Raw genomic sequence first — 21,769 nt, forward strand, 5'->3', positions numbered from 1 at the left:
GTAGTGGGACGTGGTGTTGGGCATAGTGCGAGGCGTATGTCTATGTACATAGGCGTGCTTGTGCATGTAGTATTTGCTTGTTGGACAGGTTTATTTGGACCGGCGTGGGGTGATACCAAACGATCAACGAATCAATCATGGTCGCAACTGAATCCCGCTTGATTTCATCCCGTGTGTCGTGTTGGTCCTGGAGCGGACAAGAGGTGGCGTGACCGGACTGCAGGAAAAGGCAGCGAGTGAGGCGTTCAAGGACAAAGGCGCTGGCAGTGCAAAGTATGGCATTGGTGTCTCTTGGCCTGGGCTGCGGATCGCCGGTGGTGCGGTGGTGCGACCCCACCCTAGCGGACCGGGGAGCTCTTTTCTTGGGGACTCCCACGTCATTGGGCTAGCTGCACCGTCAAATCAGACCATGGCCTGTTCTTCACCGGCTGGCAACACATGCATACATACTCCGTCTCCCTAGCCCTCGTCGCCGGCGTCCCACGCAGCAGCAGCCACCTTAGCGATAGGACGCGCCGGCCATTGCACTGTATTTAGGTTGTGACTTGCGCTTCTCCAGGGCATCTTCGGCAAAGCTACCCCTCCATCTCCCACCATCCCACCTCTGCCCATCAAAGCTTCCTCAACACGCAGGGGCCCGCTTCTTTTGGCGTCCGCAAGTTTTCTGCTAGAGTAGACGCGTGAATCCACCTTGACCTCATACCGACCCACGTCCAAATATCTTTTCTGTCCTGCACTCACTGCCTTTGATAACCTCCCTCTCTCTCACATTCACCCATCACCTACCCCTCTATTCTGCCCACTCCGCCCACTCCGCCCACTCCGCCCACTCCCTCTACCACCACATCACACCACTACCATAATATGGCGCCCACCGACGTCCCGGCGCCCCTCGAGGGCAAGAAGAGGCGCATTGGAGTCATGACTAGCGGAGGAGACGCGCCCGGCATGAACGGTGCAGTACGAGCCGTTGTCCGTACGGCCCTTCACAACAATTGCGAGGCCTACGCCATATATGAAGGCTACGACGGCCTGGTCAAAGGCGGCGACATGATCAAGGAGATGAAGTGGGAAGATGTTCGAGGCTTCCTGTCAGAAGGAGGCACCCTCATCGGCACAGCGAGATGCATGGAGTTTATGCAGCGTGAGGGACGCCGGACAGCCGCAAAGAACCTGATTATCAAGGGAATCGACGCCCTCATCATCTGCGGTGGTGATGGCTCACTCACCGGTGCAGACAAGTTCCGCGCAGAATGGCCAGAACTGCTAGACGAGTTGGTCAAAGATAAGCAGCTCACGCCGGAGCAAATTGAACCCTTTAAACACCTCAACATTGTCGGTCTCGTCGGCTCCATTGACAATGACTTGTCCATGACTGATGCCACCATTGGTTGCTACACATCACTTGGCCGTATCTGCGAAGCCATCGACTCCGTCGACACTACCGCCGTAAGCCACCAGCGGGCGTTCGTCATCGAGGTCATGGGCAGGCATTGCGGATGGCTTGCCCTTAGTGCTGGTGTTGCAACTGGCGCAGACTTTGTCTTCATCCCAGAGAATCCACCAGAAGAAGGCTGGGAACAAGAAATGTGCCGACAGATCAAGAAGCACAGGCAAATGGGAAAGCGAAAGACGATTGTCGTCGTCGCCGAAGGCGCCATCGATCGCAATCTTAACAAAATCACATCAGAGCACGTCAAGAATGTTCTTGCAAACGATGCAAAGCTCGATACTCGTGTGACTACGCTTGGGCATGTCCAACGTGGAGGTACACCATGTGCTTACGACCGTATGCTGTCAACACTCCAAGGTGTTGAAGCAGTAAAGGCAGTTTTGGACGCTAGCCCCGAAGTGCCCAGCCCTGTCATCTGTATGCAAGAGAACAAGATTGTCCGCCGCCCGCTTCTCGAGGCCGTTGCTCAGACCAAGGAAGTTGCTGTAGCTATCGGAAACAAGGACTTCCACAAAGCTATGCAGTTCCGCGACACTGAATTCGAACAGCAATACCAGGCCTACAAGATTACTACAGCAGCCGACCAGCCCGAACTCTTGTTGCCTGAGGAAAAGCGCATGCGCGTTGGTATCATTCACGTTGGAGCTCCAGCCGGAGGAATGAACGCCGCTACCCGTGCTGCCGTAGCGCACTGCCTTGCTCGTGGCCACACCCCAGTCGCACTTCACAATGGTTTCCCTGGTATCATCCGCCATCACTCCGATGTGCCAATCGGCGCGGTCCGAGACATCAAGTGGATCGATGCTGAGACTTGGGCATCCAAGGGAGGATCTGAGATTGGCACAAACCGTGGACTTCCTAGTGAGGATCTAGAAACTGTTTCGTTTGTCTTTAAGAAGTACGACATCCAAGCTTTGTTTGTTGTTGGTGGATTCGAGGCGTTCACGGCAGTTTCTGAACTGCGAAAAGCCCGCGAACACTATAAGGCGTTCAAGATTCCCATGGCAAGTATATTCCAACATGAATTTGGGGTTCATGGCGTATGAAGCATGTACTAACATAAGCTTAGGTTATCCTCCCTGCCACCATCTCAAACAATGTCCCTGGTACCGAGTACTCGATCGGTTCGGATACATGTCTGAATGCCCTCATTCAATATTCTGATGCCTGTCGCCAATCTGCATCCGCAACCCGCCGTCGTGTCTTTGTCATTGAGACACAAGGTGGCGAATCCGGTTACATTGCGACTGTCGCTGGTCTCAGTATTGGAGCGCTGGCAGTGTACACACCAGAAGACGGTATCGACCTCAAGATGCTGGACCGCGATATCGACCACTTGCGCAGTGTATTCGCAAAGGACAAGGGTATCAGCAGATCTGGCAAAGTGATCTTGGTCAACGAGAAGGCATCAAAGACGTACTCTGTACAGATCATCGCACAGATGATTGCCGAAGCTGGCAAAGGCAAGTTTGAATCGCGTCACGGAGTACCTGGCCACTTCCAGCAAGGCACAATTCCCTCTCCAATGGACCGTGTCAGGGCTGTCAGGTTCGCTACCAAGGCCATGCAGCATCTAGAGAGCTTCGCTGGCATGTCACCCGACGACATTGAGGATGATCCCATGTCCATTAGTGTCATTGGTATCAAGGGCAGCAAGTTGCTCTTCTCCCCCATGGAGTCTGTTGAGAAGCGGGAGACTGAGTGGCACCGAAGACGTCCTAAGCATGAGTTCTGGATGGCTCTCAAGGAGACGGTGGATATGCTGTCTGGCAGGCCGCAAGCCCCTGCACAGCCTACAGATATTGATACCCTGGCTGGTCGGCCCGCCAAATAAGTGCGTGGAGATTTCGGCAACCCTTGATCGCTTCTTAGAGTACAAAGGCGTATAGAAAGTCTGAAAGGGCTCTTGAGCGAGATGTCGATGATGATGATGATGCTGTAATGTAGATTCTAAATTATGATAACGACCTATGCATGCTATGATGATTTACTACTATTCGTCCTGAAATGCTTTGAGACTCTCGTCGTTCCAACTGAGAAACTTGCCACTAAGTTCTTTTCCGCCGCTGACAGCCAGTTTGGCGATGACGTTTCCAGGTTGCTCTGGCTTCAAAAGACCCCCACTGCTCTTCAGCCCGCTAAACTTTTCCCTATCCTTTTCGCTCATTCGCTCATGGTGTACTTCACGAATTTCCCGCTGCATTTCCGTGTCCACAACACCCGGTCGAATAGAAATGGTAGTAACATCCGGCTCCTCTACTGAAAGCGTCAAAGCAAGATGATTCAGCACCGCTTTCCCCGCGCCATAGCAACCCCAGCCTTGATAAGCCGACACTGCAGCCCCCGACGAAGTAAGAATGATGCGACCCTTTGTCTTACGCAGAGCCGGAAGCGCCGCTTGAATCTACACACACACGCACATTATCACATTAGCAACTCCCACATTGATCTGAAAAGAAGAAGAAAAAAAAAGACAAGAGAACTAAAAAACATGGGGGGAATCTTCCAACATACCAACCCGATTGCACTAAAAACATTAATATCAAATCCTTTCCTCCACTCGTCCAACCCCGCATCTGCTACTTTCTTGACGGGATCCAACGTCCCATGATTGACAATCACGGCGTCCAGCCTTCCCCAGCGCTCTTGCGCTAGTTCCACGGCGCGCTTGGGAATGGAGGGGTTCGCCATGTCGCCCGCGAGTACCTCGACGTTTTCAGAGCCGTACTGGTAGTGCAGCGCATCGAGGGCCGAGTGCGTGCGTGATATGAGGATTAGTTTGTGGGAGCGCGAGAGGAGGTGGTGTGCGATTGCTTGGCCGATTCCTGAGTCAAGAAGCTTGGTTTTTAGCAAGTTCAACGGTTAATTTTGGACGTTTTTTTTTCCTTAAAAAAAGTTATGATGAGGCGTGGTGGTTTTTTTTTGTGTGTATGGTGCAAGAGCATTGCATGTGCTCTTTTGATATGCCACCTTTTTGGAAAGAGAGAGAGAGAGACGGAAAAAGGGAAATTATTGGGATTGTTGATGGAAAAAGGTAATGGGAGTTAAAGGAGTTTGGCTTACCTCTTGAAGCACCGGTAAGTACGATGACCATTTCCTTTGATTCGCTCATTTTGGGGAGGTGTGTTTCAGGGCTAGTGTGCTTGTCAGGGTGTATGTGGTAGGGTGAGGGGGAAAAGTTGGGTGGGTAGATGGGGATGACGTCATCTTAGTCATCTCATATTGACATTCTTCAAACGATTTCGTAGTCGTAGTTTACTATATAGAAGTTGTGTAGTATTAATGAGAGTGAAATTCATTGCTAGGCCATCTTAATACTGTATTGATAAGGTTTTTGCGAATAGTGGATTGTAGTAAGCAATTAACTATGTTGTTGTACTAAACATATGCTAAAATATTATCAAGTCGGAGCAGGATGTATAATCAATATTAGCGAATCTATTCATGCGCAGCGTTAGACATGTAGGATTGTAGACGCAGAGTTCGTTTCTCGCAATTATATCTAAGAGAGGTCGATGTATGATTGGATCAATACCATTCACACTTTTGCGTTACCACCCCAAGGCCCCTTTGCTTCATGAAATATTCCCTCCTACATACTAGCTTTTCCACGACTCTCAAACGGTAAGACAAGGACTAGCAGCCCAGCGGCAATGAAAAGCGCCCCAGACACATATACCGGTATACTCGTTTCCAGATCCGCAAACATGGCCACAATAGGAGCCATGATTCCAAAAATCCGATTCGCACTCGCAGTGATAGCATTACCCGTGCCCCGATCTTTTGTCGGGAAGATCTCTGGAGTATAAGCGTACAAGACGGCATACATAATGTTACTCATAAAATTGTAGGCGCAGTTCCAGCCGAGGAGGCTATCCGAGGTGAGAGCAGTAGTTGAGCAGAGTAAGAAGACGCCTGTGAGCACTGTGGATGCAGCCAAAGTACCTTTGCGGCCAATCAAGGGTGTCTCAACCAAGACGCCGCCGAGGATACAGCCTGGGACGCCCAGAACAGCGATTATCAGACTATTACGGTAGGTGATGTATGTTGAGCCGTCGCCAAAATCCACGCCTCGAGTTGCTTGGATATAGGGCAGGAAGGCATTGTAAAGAGGATATCCGAGTCCAATAAACGCCCAGACTATGGTGATGATGCTGGTGGAGAAGGCGAGCCTTTTTGTGGCAAAGAGGGCTTTGACATGTGAACTGTCAAGCTTCTGGAGATTTCTTTTGATTACGGCAGCCGCGGTGATGTGTTGCTGAGAACTACCCGACTGTGCGACGAGGTTACAGTCTTCCAAATCCTGAACTGTCAATGGGGATGTTTTGCCGTTGCGGCGGGCGACTTCATGAACAACTTCGACGGCTTTTTCGTCTTCGCCTTTGCCCATGAGGTATTTTGGAGACTCGAAAATGGTAAAGAAGACGAAACGTATGGCGAACATGATCAACGCTGTACCGCCCATGACCTGATTTTTTTGATATTAGTGTATGCTCGTAAAGCATTATAAAGTCTCACTTACGAGCACAAAATACCGCCAACCCATGTTTTCTCCTTTTGTACATGTATCCTCGGTCTGCTGACACGTCAAGTTGCCGAGCAACGGCCATGCCACAAGCGTAGCAAAAACCTGTGCTAGCGACCAGTATATCGAGAGTATCGTAAGCAAGTACTGATGTGATCCGGGTAGAAATTCCAAGAAAATGGCAGAGTCGACAGGGAGATTACCACCCACACCAACAGACCAGAGCGCAGCAAATGTGCCAATAGCAGCAAAATTCGGACTGCCAGCCGCCACCATACCAAAAACCGCAGTGATACCAATGGTGAGGTTGAAAGCCCATCGTCTACCAAAGATGTCGCAGCCGAAACCCCAGAAAACTGCGCCGAACAAGAGACCGATATTTTGGGACAATGTCAGAAAAGGTGGTCGATTAGGTCTGAACTCGTTGCTAACAGGAGTGAAAATGAGCGATGTCACAATAGGCCATAGGTTATCCATTGCCCATCCGAATCCAATGACGATAAAAAGCTGTAGTTGAAATTAACAATTTGAGTGGCAGACGAGCTCATAAACAAGTCGCAAGATATGAATATAAAGATACAGTCAAAAGGAAGTTGTACGCATGCCATGTGAGACTGACCTGCCATTGGTACCGTCCCATACCTATATCCTGGACGGCTTTGTTCAGCACTTTTGCTTTGGCCTCGTATACAGGGTCCAACGATCCATCCTCAAGAACACTGACGGGCGTTGCTTCATTTCTCGTCGTGTGTTGTATTGTAGGGTTCTTAGTATGGTCGTCCGCCCTATATGCACTTTCTGTTGCTGCTGCCTCCGCCATTACCTTGTTTAGTATGGTGAAAGGACGGAAGTTTTCTGTTAACTAATTTCCGATTTCGTGTTTATGATTGACAGAGTCGATCAGGTTTGTAACGAAAGAGGGTAGCGCCAGGGTAAAGTGGGCGCTGGCAATTGCGAACGTCCTGTGCAACCGGACTATTCTAGTGAGACTGCATATAAGGTGATAGACCCTAGTGTTACTCATCACGCAATCGGCCTCTTTGTTTGCGCGATGCAGCCACATAGTCGGATAAGGCGACCTTGCATGTGGGGTAGACGAACCTTAGGTTTACGTCGTATACGAAGGCTAAATCTATGCTTTCAGCTACCTACATACTCGTCATAGAACATTGAGCTATCACTGTAGATCTTATGCAGATTGAGGAGCAAGCGATACGCCGTACATTTTGTGTCTAACTTTTGGCAAGATCTGCATTGCATATAAGGTGATGGTGTGAGGGTTGGGGTTTAGTTGAGTGACCAATGTGCCGATTTAGCTTAGATGACGTAATATCACTCCCGCAGCCATTTGAAGTTAATAGGGTTTAGTCAAAAAGTCATTATTTGTGTATAGAATAAGTCTATGCCATACTGATTGCTGAACGTAGCCTCATAGGCATCGGCGCATCTCAGCATGATTAGAAGGCTCAGCATTGCCGCCTACTTCCATAACTTGCTCAGACTGGTGGCCTTGTCGTCATGCTTGTTCAGCACCTTGGCCGTCGCCAGGTCAAAGTCCTCCTGTGTGACGTGCACTCTCCTCTCCCTGAGGGCATACATACCGGCCTCAGTACACACACCCTTCAACTCAGCACCAGAGCATCCGTTCATCTTTTCCGCAATCTTTGTGAGATTGATTCCACGTGTCAAGTTCATGCTCCTCGAGTGAATTCGCAGAATATCAGCACGCGCTTCGACGGTTGGCGGTGGGAATTCGATCTTTCGGTCAATGCGACCAGGTCGTAACAGGGCGGGGTCGAGGATGTCAAGTCGATTGGTTGCCATGATGATCTTGATGTTCTTAGTCGGCTCAAAACCATCCAACTGGTTCAACAGCTCCAACATAGTTCGCTGCACCTCCGAATCACCGCCAGAGCTTCCCTCAACACGACTTGATCCAATACTGTCGATTTCGTCCATGAAGATGATGCTAGGAGCATGCTCTCGAGCCATGACGAACAACTCTCGGACCATACGACTACCCTCACCAATGTACTTTTGGACCAACTCGCTACCAGATACTCGAATGAATTTGCAGTCGGCGTGATGCGCAACAGCACGCGCAAGCAGCGTCTTTCCAGTTCCAGGGGGGCCGTATAACAAAACACCTTTGGGTTGGGCAATACCGAGTGATTCGAAGAGTTCGGGATGTTGTAGACCGAGCTCGATGACCTCCTTGATTTCCTTGATCTGCTGGTCCAAACCACCAATCATGTCATATGTACTGTCGGGCACCTTTTCGACCATCATGAGCGAGACAAGCGGGTCGACCGAAGACGGGAGCAGCTTTTCGAGTTTGTACGAATCGCTGAGTAAGGTGACGCGTTTGCCAGCGGTGAGCTTGGTGATGTCGACACTGTCGGCAACATCGACGACTAGATGAGTTAGATTTGGAGCTTCATGTAGCATGTTGTGGGTAAATACCGTATTTGCCCTCGGGATGCACCTTGACCAGCACCTTCTTGGTGCCCATGACCTTGACCACTTCGCCGACATAGGACCCCGGTTGCTGAAGCAGGCCCAGCTCTTCGCGCAGTAACCGCACCCTCGAGTTGTAGTCGTTGCGTTGGGCCTCGAGTCGTCGTAGCTTTGCCTGGCCTTGTATGATCTCGAGCTTCATCGCCTCGATCTTGTTGTGGAAGAAGGTGTCGAGCGCCATGGCTGTGGCGGGCGCCGTCGGCGATGTTCCGTTGGCAGGGAGAGGGGCGGTACTGCACAAGTCTCTGGAGGCAGACGGAGAGCCAATAGATGAGCGGATGGCAGCGAGTGAATGTGGATATGCGGTGGGGACGGCGGTGGTGATGGGAATAGCAATGGCACGGCCGTGGGTGATTGTTGGACTGGCTCGGACATTGACACGCCCGTCCCACTGGAAGCTTCCGAAGCTGCGACGCGCGGATTAATGGTTTGGCCGGGCGTGGGCGAGCGCCTGCGCCACATGTTGAGGCGCCATGTTGAGAGAGATGCCCCGCCGCGGCCGGGGCCACTGCTGCCGTTGCCGCGGCACCGCCACAGATGCAGACGGGTGGGGAGCTGGGTAGCAAAAGGCATAGCCAGACGATGCTACAGATACGGCCCCATTAATGTGCCGTCATCACAAGAGCTGGTCGGTTCTTGCGTGCAGCAGAGTGCACCGGCTGCAGCGCGTGAGCCGGTTTAATCGGCAGTGAGACAGGACCCGCAGAAGATGCCATGGTTATCTGGTGTAGTGGTGTGGTGCTGAGTGGGTGAGGCGGCCGCTCGCACATGATGGCTGGTCATCTGCCTGCAGCTTCCGCCCACACCAGACCTCAGCAGATGCGGGCACGGCAAAGACGGACATGCCTCTCGTCCCTTCTTTGATCGCTGGCATTGCACGGCGGCAGGCTAGAGTGACTCGTGCGCATAAACACAAGGCCTGAGCTGGGGCCATTCTAAGTTTCCACTCTGCCCAAAACAAGGCCGGGCTGCAGATAGCCTGCCTGCTCTTTTTCTCTGGGTCTCTACGAGCATCCACCGCACCGCCATGGAGGACCGCACTCCCAACAGCGGCGACGCCAAACCCTCCCCAGAGACATCCCGTCGGAGCAGCACCCAAGGCACTACCACGGCGAGCGACGCGCCCGCCCAAACTGCCATGGCTGGAGAATCCGCGCGCAGGCGATCTCAAGCTGCCATGCAGCCTTCGAGCTACGGTAAGACTCCTAGATAAAGACCAAGAGCAACAACAACACCAATGCCAACATGCTAACGCGGCCACAGGCACCATCTCCGCCGGCAAAGACAGCAAGGACCGCCGTCCGCAAAATCCACCCGTCTCAGAAGGCTCCTCCAAACCCAAGAAGCCCTCAATGACGCGCCGTACAACATCGTCCAAATGGCCGCAGAAGGGGCAAGAATTCAGTGTCGACGATGCCGAGGAGGAGGTTGAGCTCGACCAGGCCCAGCAAGACCAGCAAAAGAAACAACGACAGACATTGCGCCGCAAATCCTCGACTGTCCGACGCAGAACCGCTGCACAGCCGGCGACCCTGACCACGATAGACTCTACCGAAGACGACGAGGCTGAGCAGGACAGCGCAGGGCTAACAACCGGCACGGATGCAGACGCGACGCCCGTCTCCTCGAGCGAAGAGACGGTGCAGGCAGAGGACGAAAGCGGAGGCGCCGACGACGACGAACTAAGTGACGCGGAGAGCTTCACCCTACGCGACCGCCAGGATGCAATCAATGTGACACATCCCTTTGGTATCAGGATCTGGAAGCCCGCCCTCTACAAAAAGGGTCGTTCAGTTCAGCGCAATGCAGAGGCCGACATCCACTCTTCGCCAGGTCTCTACGTCAGCAGGTGGTTGCTCCTGTTCAATCTTATCTGGACGCTAGTCTTTGGCTGGTGGCTGGCGATCGTGGCGAGTGCCGGAGGTCTACTGTGTGCTCTGCTTGGCTTCAACGAAAGCTGCAAAGAGTACTCGCGTCTGCTTTTCCACCTTGCCTCATATCTATTCTACCCCTTTGGCAAATATGTCAAGCTCATGCAGGACGAGGCCTACATCGACGAAGACGAAGGTGAGGGTCGCAGCATTAGCGAATATGAGCAGTGGCAGAGCGGTGATATTGAAGAAGGACGTCTTTTCTTTGGCCCCATCAACGGTGGTGAGAGCTCGCTCGTTGGGCGCAGACGCAACAGTGTCGACTCTGCCGGCAGCGAGACTATGAGTCTACTTGGAAGACACGGTCGTGGTAACGTGAACCATACTGACACAGCAACCACTAAACGGAGACTTTTCGGTCGCGGCAAATGGACCCTTGGTCGAGTCATCTTTTTCCTCTTCTTCTATGGTATCCTGATGCCTTCGCTCTTTTTCGTCTCGACTCTCTGCTGGTTTCTTGTCTTTACGATCCCCATGGGTAAAACCACGCTGCTCTTGTTGGACCACTTGCGCCGTCACCCCCTGGCTCTCTCATTTCACTCGGACAATGGCAACGTGCGCCGTCCTGGAGAGTCATCTTCCATCCTGCTCTGCACCTATCGAGCAGTCGGCATCAAGTACTGGAAGTACACGATTGATGGCACAAACATTTTTCTCATCAATCTCCTCGGCTTGGTCGCTTTTACCATCTTCGACTACTTTGTCTTGGCTGAAGCCATGGAGCTCAAGTTCTGGTTGACGGACCAGTTTCTGCTCTTCACGCTTGCATTACTGTCCATTATTCCACTGGCATACTTCATTGGCCAAGCAGTGGCCTCCATCTCAGCTCAATCATCTATGGGGGTTGGTGCCACCATCAACGCCTTTTTCTCGACCGTTGTCGAGGTTTTCCTCTACTGCGTGGCGCTGAATCAGGGAAAGGCACAACTTGTCGAGGGAAGCATCATTGGCAGTATCTTCGCCGGTATTCTGTTCCTTCCAGGCTTATCCATGTGTTTCGGAGCACTGAAACGCAAGACCCAGCGGTTCAACGTGCGGTCGGCTGGTGTGACATCAACCATGCTTTTGTTTGCCGTCATTGGCGCTTTTGGGCCCACATTGTTCTATCAGATCTACGGCAGCGTAAGGATTGCATTCTTATTTTTTACAAAGGCCCCTACTAACTGATATCAGCATGAACTCAACTGTCACCAGTGTATTAAGCCTCACTCCTCTACTCCCTTGGAGCGAGACTGCCGCAGATGCTACTACTCGCAAACCCCAGCACTTCACGACCGGTTCTACAATGAAGCTGTCAAGCCATATACCTGGTTTTCAGCTGCATTGCTATTTTTCTCGTACATCATCGGTCTATTGTTTACTCTCCGGACTCACGCCGCCACCATCTGGACGGAGCCAGATGCTCAAGAGAAGAAGTTTTTGGAGATGAGTGCGAGTAGTCTCAGTCAGAGTGGCCATGGAGACTTCCCCCATTCCTCTTTCATGAGGCAAGCGACCGGACATTCCATCAATCGCGCACATGTGCGCGACAGTCAGTTGTACAAGCGCATGGTTAGTCAAACTCTACAAGAGGTTGGCATCGGACCAGAGCAATCTACATCGAGCGACAGGCGACCAAGCTCAAAATCAGACAGCAATACCCCCCACCTGGTACCACCCAAGGATGGCCAAACGAATGTGCACCACTCTTTCCATGTCGAAGGCCTTACGGATGATGCCGCGGAATCGCTAGCACGCCAGATCACTGAGATTGCTGCAACAACGACGGCTCTTGCCACACGTGATGTCACCAAGGCCCCTCGTAAAGTTGCGCAACTTGCTCACACAACCAGCAAAGGGCACGCAGAGCGACCTGCTCATACTCGGGCCAACACCGAGGCAGCTCACGAAGAGGGCGAGACTGCGCCTGGGCATACTTCTGGAGGGCATGATGCACCAAACTGGAGTCGTCAAAAGAGTGCTGCTATTTTGTTGACAGCGACTGTTGCATATGCCATCATCGCCGAGATTCTTGTCAACACCGTCGACGGGGTGCTGGAAGGGTCTGATATTGACGAAAAATTCCTGGGCATCACCTTGTTTGCGTTAGTACCAAACACGACCGAGTTTTTGAACGCCATTTCGTTTGCGATGAATGGAAATATTGCGCTGTCCATGGAAATTGGATCTGCATATGCTCTGCAAGTTTGTCTGTTACAGATCCCGGCCCTGGTTTTCTACAGCGCCATGCACAGCGGATACATTCCAGCAAACGAAGTGGCAAACCAGTCATTCACACTCATCTTTCCCCAATGGGACATGATTACCGTCATTCTGTGCGTGTTCCTTTTGTCGTACATGTACGGTGAGGGAAAGAGCAATTACTTCAAGGGGTCGATCTTGATTTTGTCGTACCTGGTGGTGATTGCTGGCTTCTATCTTTCTGGCTTCAATGATTTTGGGAGGATGGGAGTTGATCCGAAGGATACACTAGCGCTTGGCGGACTGGTGGAGCAACAGTTGCAGTCCATGACGTTCAAGACGCCTGGGCGTGGCTCGAGTGGAATTGCCTACTAGGCGAGCATGGTGTTGTGGAATGGGGACTTGTTTTTTTTTAACTGTATCAACAATGTGTCGTGGGGATGGATGAGTGGGCATACATGGTAGCAGAACGCGGGCGTTTATGGCAATGGAGTTTGAATGGAGTTGAATGGTAGATACAAAATATGTAATGCAACGGTAGTATCCAAGCTGGTTAGAGCATGAAACGAGGATATATAGGGACGTAGGCACAGGTGAAACTGTTGACGGTTAGCTAGCGGAGTATTCTTTACGGCAAGATGCATTGCCGAGACGGGAATGCATGTGTGCATGGCGATGCGGGAATAAAGCGATTGATGCAAGTGGACTCAGTGACGTGCAGTCGAGTCGGTCCGAAGCACTGGGCGGTAGAGCAACTCAGCCATAGGGCTTACGACTGCATCGGAGCCACTGGAAGGCCATAGTAGGGCTGTAATCGTCGTATAGGTCCGTGAACGCGTCAGACGAGTGGTTGAGAGAAGCGCGGAACAAAAGTTGCTGCCGCCGTAGCCAAACAGCGTCAACTAGACCGAGTTTCAGAGTCGGAGCGTAAGGCGGACGCAGACAAGCAGGAGTGGGTCCGTAGCGTCAGCGGGTCTGGGGGAGAGGAGAGCGGGGGTTTGGTCATCGTCTGCCGCGCCTCCCCGCCAGATCCTGTGTCGTCTCGTCTGGCTTCAGCCATATCTACGCACCTCCACTCTTACATTGACACACATCAAACCATTTGTGCTTGCCGCCGCCTCCTGTCGCACCAAGCATGTCAGCTGTCGGGCGCGAGCACCGTCTTATCGTCTAGCTTGTCGCTCTGTAGTGCGGCAACTCTTTTTTTCGGAGCGCGTCAATTCAAGCCACCATACCCATACATTTATACATTTACACAGACATCTACATACATTCACGTACATATTCACACATGGGTCCATCGGCGCTCGTGTGCTATTAATTCACAACAGGCATGCGCTCCAACATGTTGCCTGCGCGCCTGCACCCGCTGTCGTGGCAGTTGACCTGCCTCTTGTTCGCTACCTCCGCCACGGCCACCATCTCGCCCTCCAACACCTCGACTGCGCGTCCGGGCTGGGGAGGTGGGACTCTGCCACTCGCCCGTGCCGAATCAAACGGTCGCAAAATTGCAAACGTTATTCCCTTGACCCAGGAAGCAGTGAATTCGGTTCGTCGCGGCTAGGTACCAGATTTCATCCAAGTACTTGCACTGACATGGACTACCAGGTCAAGGGCAACCTATACTACGCAAATTTCTCCAACGTCGCCAACATCACTGCTGACGAGATCGCATACATCAGTTGCAACCCCAGTGACTACAACGGTTTCGACAATGCTCAATCCGTCTTCGACCAAGCTTATCAACAAGCCAACATTTCGGCTGCTATCCTTTACAGTACCGCCACCGACTATTGCGATTATGACCAGAACGACTCCCAACAAATGGTGCAGCAAGTTGCTGTCTATTCCATGACGAGCAAAACTGACTCGACTTTTGTACTCGACGCTATTGACGATCTACCCGCACACATGAAATACTTCGTCCACGTTGAAGGCCGGTCCAATGATAACAACGACAATGGAGGCGGCAACTCAAACCAGACACAGAATCCATTAGGTCCCTCACCCTCGACTGCTGTCGCTATGATCATTCTATACAGCATCACGGGTATTATCACGGCTCTGTTCCTTATCATCATCATCACGGGCGCGGTAAGAGCGCATCGTCACCCTGAGCGATATGGACCCCGGAACGTCCTTGGGCGACCCAGACAGAGCAGAGCAAGGGGACTCGGAAGAGCTATTCTCGACACTATTCCCATTGTAAAATTTGGTGAAAGGGAGCAGGCGAAGCCTACTGATGTGGAACTGGGACCGGCGGTTGAGGCGAGAGATTTGAACGGAGCGAATGCGACGAGCGACGGACACGCAAACCCTCCAACAGCCGCTGATCAGCGCAGCCAAGCGCAGCCACTGGGTACGGAACAGGTGACAGGGGCGTCGCAGCAAGTGACCTCCGCGGAGATTGAGCAACATCAGTCAGGTATAGCACCTGCACAGCCTGTTGTCGCGGCCGTATCCACGGGTACAGAGAATGCTTCATCTGACGAAAGTCTGGGTTGTTCCATTTGTACAGAGGATTTTGAGAAGGGTCAAGATCTTCGCGTTCTCCCATGCAATCACAAGTTTCACCCAGAATGTGTTGATCCTTGGCTACTGAATGTGTCTGGGACTTGTCCATTATGGTAACTCACCCCCCTATTTTATTATTCGCTGTATCAAGCCCACTAACACTTCGCAGTCGCGTCGATCTCCGACCCGTCGATTCCCATGATTCTTCTGCCTCCCATGGCCAGGACCAACTTGCTCCACCTCTAAACCCCGATGCTGAGACATCGCATCGCCGCCGTACCGCAATCCGTGATATTTTGTTGTTCCGCCATTTGCCAAATTCATCAGCTGAAGAGCGAATTGGCGCCCTAAGGCGTCTTAGAGAGCAGCGAAGAAACCAAAGTGGTGATCTCGCTGGAGAAAGTACAAGTCCAAGTGTGGAAAACGTAGCTAACACAAGAGACAGGAGAAGTAGGAGAATTAGCGCACGACTAAGTGACGCTTTCGGGGCTCGAGGCCGAAGAGAACGAGGGGATGCAAGCCCCGCGCAGAGGAATTCAGCTGTAGTGCCACCGACGAACAATACATCAACGCCGGGTAACAACGAGGCGCACAATACTTCTAACACGTAGCGTTTGAATATCATTTTTTTTTTCGGCTGATTCGGAATCTATTTTCGTTTTCTTTGTTCGCTTACACAAAGAATGAGCAAATTGACGCTTGGGAAAGCAAGGGACTGCGTATACCAAAGGACTGTTGTATCCTAGATAAGCTTTCAGCCTATCGGGTAGATTACTGTAATATCTTAATGTTAAATTAAGAGTTGGAAGTAGCTACTTCTCCACCTAGTGGATATGAGCTAACTTCGTTGTGGTGACCTTTCATGCCAACTTGAAAATGCTCTAACTAAAGTTGACATCATCACTAAACTCAACCTTGTACGAACTCTCAATATCTGTCCCGATAGCAAGATAGATGGCATACTTGGAATATTATCCTGCCAAGCCGCTGGTCGTATATTGAGAGGCTACAATTAAGGTCCTGACTGGGTAGGCGCACATGAACCGCATGCTTGGGTCGATAGGAGTGATTCCAAGTAGAGTATACAGCCTCAGTGCAGGCACATGTGTTGTTGCGTATCTGAGAATTTGAGAACTGTCAGGAACATGCGTATATAAGTGGGATGCCTACTGTAAATAAATCCCCGCCCACAAATCCCTAACAGTGCAAGTTCAAATAAACACCCGCCGCTTTGATTCCCTTCCAGTACATCTGCAATCTACATTATGGCATTCAATGAAACAAAGCCAGTGCTTTCATCGGCCCGGTCCCAAAAGATCACATACCTCGTGACACCCCTGCTAGCGAGTCTTTCTACATGCTGCGACCATGAATTCAGTAAGATTGTGGATGCGTGGCTCAATTCAGGGTTAGACCTTGACATTGTATCTCTCTACCTGACTTCAGTAGACGGGCCTATCCTACCTTGACCCAATTTTCCAGCCTAATGAACAATACCGCGCTTTCCCTACTATTAGACCCGAGCACAGACGACTGTCATTCTCTCATAGTAACAACAATTATCTACAAGATGCTGGATAAAACTCATAACACTTTAGCTGCACCTAGTATTTTCCTCTCCTTCTTGCCATTTTATTTTCAAAAACAAAATTTTCTCCTCGAGGTTTTTTCTCGTCATAGAAAAATTGTAGTAAACATCAAGAGTTCAAACTTAGGCAGACAAGTACCCTGCCAACTCAAGGAGCTTCTCGCAACTCCGCCTCAATAACGCTCTCCGCAACACCCGGAAAGTTGTAGAATTCCACCAATCTCAATCCAGCCTTCTGCAGTATCCCATCCCACTCTATCCTAGTCCTCTCCCGCACAGCAAAGTGTGCCAACATCATCATATCCATTGCCGTTTCCGCGATCGTAGGCTCCTCCTCGGAAACCACAATCTCAATCAGCAGAACCCGGGAATACCCCGACTTGAGCGCCGGCCTCAGATTCTCCAGGATGCTGATCCCTTCTTCATCGATCCAGTCATGAAGGATGGAATGCAGCGCGTAAGCTCTTGCAGCCTTGATTAGCTGAGAAGTAAAGAATTCGTGTACTTCCAACTCAAATGGCAGCTTATCTTGATTTGGAACACTGGCAATAACGGGCTCTCGGTCTTGTAGAATAATTTTTCCAGGATGTGCCTTGTGTTCTGATATGAACTGCTGGACATCGTGGCTGCGGCCACCCCCAACATCTACAAGCAGCGTTTCACCGGCGTCAGTGTCGAAGCCTTCGATTAGACGGTCGTCTACGGGGTAGAAGCCTGCGTCGTACCAATTTGGCTTCCCAGCCCGGTACGCTGACATGAAGTTGTCGAACTCATCGAGATACGGGGGCGTGGCTACCAACCACGGGAAAAACGGCATCGCTATACCGTGTGCAGCCTGGAACGGACCGTTTGTGAGCGAACTTGGGATTCGGTAGCCTGTTGCTTGGAAGAAGCTGGGGAAGCGGTTGAAGGAGGGCCGGGCAACGTCGTAGCAGAAATCAATACTTTTCTGGAAGTTCTCTGCTGCGAGGCCGTCGCTGGGGGGTGTCCCTTTGAACTTTCCGTTCGAGTATGTGAGAAGCTTCATGGCGACTAGGTGGCGGAGGATTCTCTGGAGCAGTGGTGTGTCGACTCCTGTCTTTTGGGTAAGATCATAAAGGCTACTGCCGGGTTTCCCTAAATCTTTCAGATGTTGGAATAGTCCGACCTGAACGGCCAACTTGCAATGTGCTGATAGAGCAGGCTGCAGTAATGATCAGTAAAGCCACTGTAATTTCGCATAGTAGTATTGCTAGTTTACCTCGGCCCAGAACGTTCTTTGCAAGAACTCACTTGGGATTTCAAGTGTTGCTACCAGATCTCTGCCTAGTCCGATAAGACTTTCTAGTAAACCAATGTCCTCACGTTGGTAAGCCTTTCCAGCTGCTGCAATGCTTTCGAGGATGTCCAGAAGTGTTTTTGACATTTTCTTTTTTTTTCTCGATGTTCGGCACAGCCTTCTTCTTGCTTCTAAGAAGGGCAGATTTAGAACTTCAAGTTGATCTTAACTGCATTCTCGTATCCCCATAAGTGGACCGGCTTGAAATCTCAAGACCCATAAGCTCCACACGTTCGCGTGCATGCATGTAGCTCAATTGTGGATTATAGCCGATGGGGTTAATCCTTTAAGGATTTGCGACTAGTGTTTGATCATCAAATGCGACTCACAGACGTACATGTGTGAATGGCAATTATCATAGCTTTGCATGTCTGGTCTGACTAGGAGACTGCTTTGGCTCGTACTCATGTCTTGAACAGGTGCAAAGTCTAAGGAATGTGGGTTACTTCTAAGGATTTTGCTTGGACTAAACCTGTCTACATCGATTGATAAAGTTGTAACAACCCCCATAGTCTTTTTTGAGAAACGTTTTACGGTGACTACGAAATTTACTTGCAGCTTTGGGGATATTCTGTAGTTTACGTTTCAAAAACACTATATCTGAGGTAAACTTATACGGTACAGCAATGTTGAAGTTTTTGCTCTGCCTGCATTCTCAAAGGGCGGCCGTCGCGAAACTTTAGCATTGAACAAAGAATAGAATCTACTATCCCTGTAAGAATGCGTCAGCACCATTGTTGTTGAATCATCTATATATCCTGTCAGTGGAATTTCACTCATGCATAGTCACTCGAGTCATACCGGCCTTCCCAAACCGGGATTTCGTATCGCATTTTGATCTTCTAGATTCTCATGCGTGAATGTATGTGCATGTTTGAAGTGACTAGTAATGTTTTGATATTCAGCTTCTATCAATATGAGTGGCTCACATGTTGCCCGAGGGGGTTGGTCTGCAAAAGTTAGCGAGTCTTGGGAAAAGTCCGCCAACATACTGTGCTGTGCTACAATGATGTGGACCTCGAAAGGATTTCCCTCGTTACCTCGGCAATGCGGTCAGTGGATCCAGTACAATCTTATTTATTCATCCAGGGCAATCCCTTTCTTGAAGGAATAGCATTGTGCGTGACCCGATTGTGTTGATTGCGCTACTGTTTGATATCTTACTCGATTTCAATGATGTTAACTACGTCGCTTAGAACTTCCTGAAAAGGGGCAAGTCATGATGAAAGATTTCCACGTCACATTAACTGTTGTGATACCTACACCATCTTGGCATCTTCAACCCATGCCACTCGATAAATAGTATCGGGCTGCAACCGGCTGTCCGCTCACATAATGATATTAAATGGTGATCAGAACAAGAAACTTTAGGAAAAAAAACTCGGTGTCTATTCAGTTTTGGATGTTTACAAGCTGACAAAACACTACGAGATATTTGCAGCAATGACGGACTTAGTGGATCTGACAGAGAACAGACAGACAGAGATTTTACTCGTCGCATGGGTCATGACAGGGGCCGCCGGTTTATCGGTCGCTATCAAGCTTTTTCTAGAGTAAAGCTAGTGCATGTTGTTGGCTGGGACGACCTCTTCATTTTGCTGTCGCTGGTAGGGCATTCGCGAATTCTATTTTCATCGAACCGACAACTAGAACTTATATTATTTTTAGATATCCAGCATCGTTGCCTCATCATTTGTACACTACGGGGTTGTATTGGGATTCGGTCAGCATACAGCAGTGGTTGTCGCACAGTCCGGCAATGATCGGCTTTTCAAAAGCGCAATGATTCAGATTTTAGGATATCGTACGTTCTTTATGAATAACCCTCAGAGATTAGCACGATCCAAGTTGGCACTCTGTAGCTTTTGATATTGGTAGGTGTTCTGTGACTTCGTACTTGCAGCTTTGGCTAAGGGGTGACAATCTACAGCCGTATTCAGCTTACCGAACATATCCATCACGATTCTCGTTTGCCAGATTCTTTCCTCAAGTCCACGACAAACTATAGCTCTATACTCTATGTCGATTCTGCAAGTATCGTTTGCCATAATTACAGTTGTCCCAGCATTTACACAATGCCAACCGACCCAGAAACTATGGGAGAAGTCATTGCCAGGCTCGTGCTGGAATCCAAATATTCTCACCAGGTTTTCGTACTAGTTCTGTGCGTACACACCGTTCACGGATGTGGTATTGGCAGTGGTGCCGGCATGCACATTCTGGAATCTGCAGATGGCTTGGTCCACGAAGATTGGCCTCATCGCGATGATGAGTATGGCCATGCTGTCTGCGATAGTCACCATCGTCAAGGGGACGTATTTGCCGTTGTTTATGGGCACAACTGATCCTCGTGAGTATGTACAAAGATAGTGTGAGATCATAACTGATGATGCCCAGTTTGGAAGCCTGTACCGCTGGTGATATGGGACTTGTAAGTCACTTTCTCTCTTCTTTTATTCTTCTTACTAGATTGACTTCTAATATAGAGTAGAACAAAACATCGTCATTACGGCCGCCTGTATTCCCACGATGCGACCTTTCTTTAGCCGCACATGGAGGTGTGGTTTTTCGACAAAGACAGGGGCTCGATCCACGTCTCTAGCTCAAGATCCATCTACATATACAAAAAGAACAAGAAACCAACTCAAGTGCCGAACTGGGTCGATCTCTGATGTCGCCTTGACCCAATTCGAATCATATAGGGATCGATTTGACTAAACGGTAAACGGGGGCCATATAGTGGACAAGAGATAACCTAGGAGAATTATAAGAGATAATGACATCATGAAAGAAGGAAAAAAAGCAAGAGGCGTATTCGTCTCGCCTCCCCCTTAAGTTCTGCATTTCCTGATCGTTGCTTGGCGACATTCGCACCACCACTAACAGGGCCTAGAACAGTATCCTGTTGGAGTTCGGATGGGACGCTGCCACCCGCAGCCAGCCGAAAACCGGGGCGAACTGGATATATGCATAGAATGGCACGAGGAAAGACGGGGAAAGATGGGACTCCGTATACCCGGACCAGAGCGAAGGAGGCGGGAAGAGCTCCGCAGACGCTTTACATGTTTATGCGAAGGATTTAGATTTTAGTAAGGAATCACTAAGCCCTTGCGGTGATCTTCAACATCCAAAAGCACTGCTTTCCTACTGTAGATATATCACCGTGAGGTACGAGAAAGCTTAGGAGAAAACTTATTTGGATTATTTTAGTGGAATGTATCCACTCTTCGTATCGGTATTTTGCTGCTTTGGATGGGTGGACTCAAACTTGAGTGGTGGACTCGAACTTGAGTGGTGAACTCAATCTTGGGTTGGTGAACTTAATCTTGGGTGGGTGTACGGGCCAGAATATTTCTCACAAAAACGAGCTCCTTCGTATTCGTAGTACGTATGTGGATTATAAAGACCAGTGGAAGTCTTTGTTGGCCAGCGTGGCGTTACCTTCTTCTTATGGCTAGCACTTCCATCGTAGGCTCCGCGGAACGATGGTAGACTCTTGGTTCTGATGCCACTTCAACCGCAGACAGTTGGAATGCTTAGGTTGAGAGTTGCAGTATGATGGATTGCGAGCAAATCTAACGGACCCAAAGGACCTACGTTTGGATACTTTTTTTAGAATCGTAAGAAGCACCGTTGACCTGGCTATATCAGGGCGATGGTAAGGACCTGGTTTAAATCGATGCGTGAGCTTAGCAACAACGAGATAGTTGGCGCTAGAGTGTATGCATACATAGAACACACT

At 50.2% G+C, this 21,769-nt stretch overlaps 9 protein-coding genes across 9 annotated transcripts; 5 read left to right on the forward strand and 4 right to left on the reverse strand.

Moving 5' to 3' along the window:
* Window positions 1-864: 864 nt before the first annotated feature.
* On the forward strand, window positions 865-3,287 carry COCVIDRAFT_34479 (hypothetical protein; the record flags this gene model as incomplete). The annotated part of the gene is made up of 2 exons (XM_014705037.1): window positions 865-2,457; window positions 2,523-3,287. The coding sequence occupies 2 exons, from the start codon at window positions 865-867 to the stop codon at window positions 3,285-3,287; spliced, it is 2,358 nt and encodes a 785-aa protein (XP_014560523.1).
* Window positions 3,288-3,446: 159 nt separating this feature from the next.
* COCVIDRAFT_89305 (hypothetical protein) lies at window positions 3,447-4,565 on the reverse strand (the record flags this gene model as incomplete). The annotated part of the gene is made up of 3 exons (XM_014705038.1): window positions 3,447-3,857; window positions 3,968-4,278; window positions 4,517-4,565. 3 exons carry the CDS (start codon window positions 4,563-4,565, stop codon window positions 3,447-3,449), a joined length of 771 nt encoding a protein of 256 aa, XP_014560524.1.
* Window positions 4,566-5,045: 480 nt separating this feature from the next.
* On the reverse strand, window positions 5,046-6,798 carry COCVIDRAFT_23391 (hypothetical protein; the record flags this gene model as incomplete). The annotated part of the gene is made up of 3 exons (XM_014704964.1): window positions 5,046-5,921; window positions 5,976-6,485; window positions 6,598-6,798. 3 exons carry the CDS (start codon window positions 6,796-6,798, stop codon window positions 5,046-5,048), a joined length of 1,587 nt encoding a protein of 528 aa, XP_014560450.1.
* Window positions 6,799-7,457: 659 nt separating this feature from the next.
* Window positions 7,458-8,676, reverse strand: COCVIDRAFT_12802 (hypothetical protein; the record flags this gene model as incomplete). Its single annotated transcript, XM_014704935.1, has 2 exons — window positions 7,458-8,392; window positions 8,442-8,676. 2 exons carry the CDS (start codon window positions 8,674-8,676, stop codon window positions 7,458-7,460), a joined length of 1,170 nt encoding a protein of 389 aa, XP_014560421.1.
* An 846-nt stretch (window positions 8,677-9,522) lies between these two features.
* COCVIDRAFT_34483 (hypothetical protein) lies at window positions 9,523-12,982 on the forward strand (the record flags this gene model as incomplete). The annotated part of the gene is made up of 3 exons (XM_014705039.1): window positions 9,523-9,691; window positions 9,759-11,548; window positions 11,600-12,982. The coding sequence occupies 3 exons, from the start codon at window positions 9,523-9,525 to the stop codon at window positions 12,980-12,982; spliced, it is 3,342 nt and encodes a 1,113-aa protein (XP_014560525.1).
* Window positions 12,983-13,952: 970 nt separating this feature from the next.
* COCVIDRAFT_34484 (hypothetical protein) lies at window positions 13,953-15,732 on the forward strand (the record flags this gene model as incomplete). The annotated part of the gene is made up of 3 exons (XM_014705040.1): window positions 13,953-14,156; window positions 14,216-15,234; window positions 15,291-15,732. The coding sequence occupies 3 exons, from the start codon at window positions 13,953-13,955 to the stop codon at window positions 15,730-15,732; spliced, it is 1,665 nt and encodes a 554-aa protein (XP_014560526.1).
* Window positions 15,733-16,857: 1,125 nt separating this feature from the next.
* COCVIDRAFT_34485 (hypothetical protein) lies at window positions 16,858-18,114 on the reverse strand (the record flags this gene model as incomplete). The annotated part of the gene is made up of 2 exons (XM_014705041.1): window positions 16,858-17,892; window positions 17,950-18,114. 2 exons carry the CDS (start codon window positions 18,112-18,114, stop codon window positions 16,858-16,860), a joined length of 1,200 nt encoding a protein of 399 aa, XP_014560527.1.
* Window positions 18,115-18,943: 829 nt separating this feature from the next.
* Window positions 18,944-19,141, forward strand: COCVIDRAFT_89228 (hypothetical protein; the record flags this gene model as incomplete). The annotated part of the gene is made up of 1 exon (XM_014705042.1): window positions 18,944-19,141. One exon carries the CDS (start codon window positions 18,944-18,946, stop codon window positions 19,139-19,141), a length of 198 nt encoding a protein of 65 aa, XP_014560528.1.
* Window positions 19,142-19,526: 385 nt separating this feature from the next.
* On the forward strand, window positions 19,527-20,745 carry COCVIDRAFT_34486 (hypothetical protein; the record flags this gene model as incomplete). The annotated part of the gene is made up of 6 exons (XM_014705043.1): window positions 19,527-19,634; window positions 19,696-19,831; window positions 19,958-20,061; window positions 20,188-20,377; window positions 20,425-20,458; window positions 20,514-20,745. The coding sequence occupies 6 exons, from the start codon at window positions 19,527-19,529 to the stop codon at window positions 20,743-20,745; spliced, it is 804 nt and encodes a 267-aa protein (XP_014560529.1).
* Between the last annotated feature and the right edge of the window lie 1,024 nt (window positions 20,746-21,769).

This window comes from Bipolaris victoriae (genome assembly GCF_000527765.1).
Source record: "Bipolaris victoriae FI3 unplaced genomic scaffold scaffold_11, whole genome shotgun sequence".
Classification (NCBI taxonomy): Eukaryota; Fungi; Ascomycota; class Dothideomycetes; order Pleosporales; family Pleosporaceae; genus Bipolaris; species Bipolaris victoriae.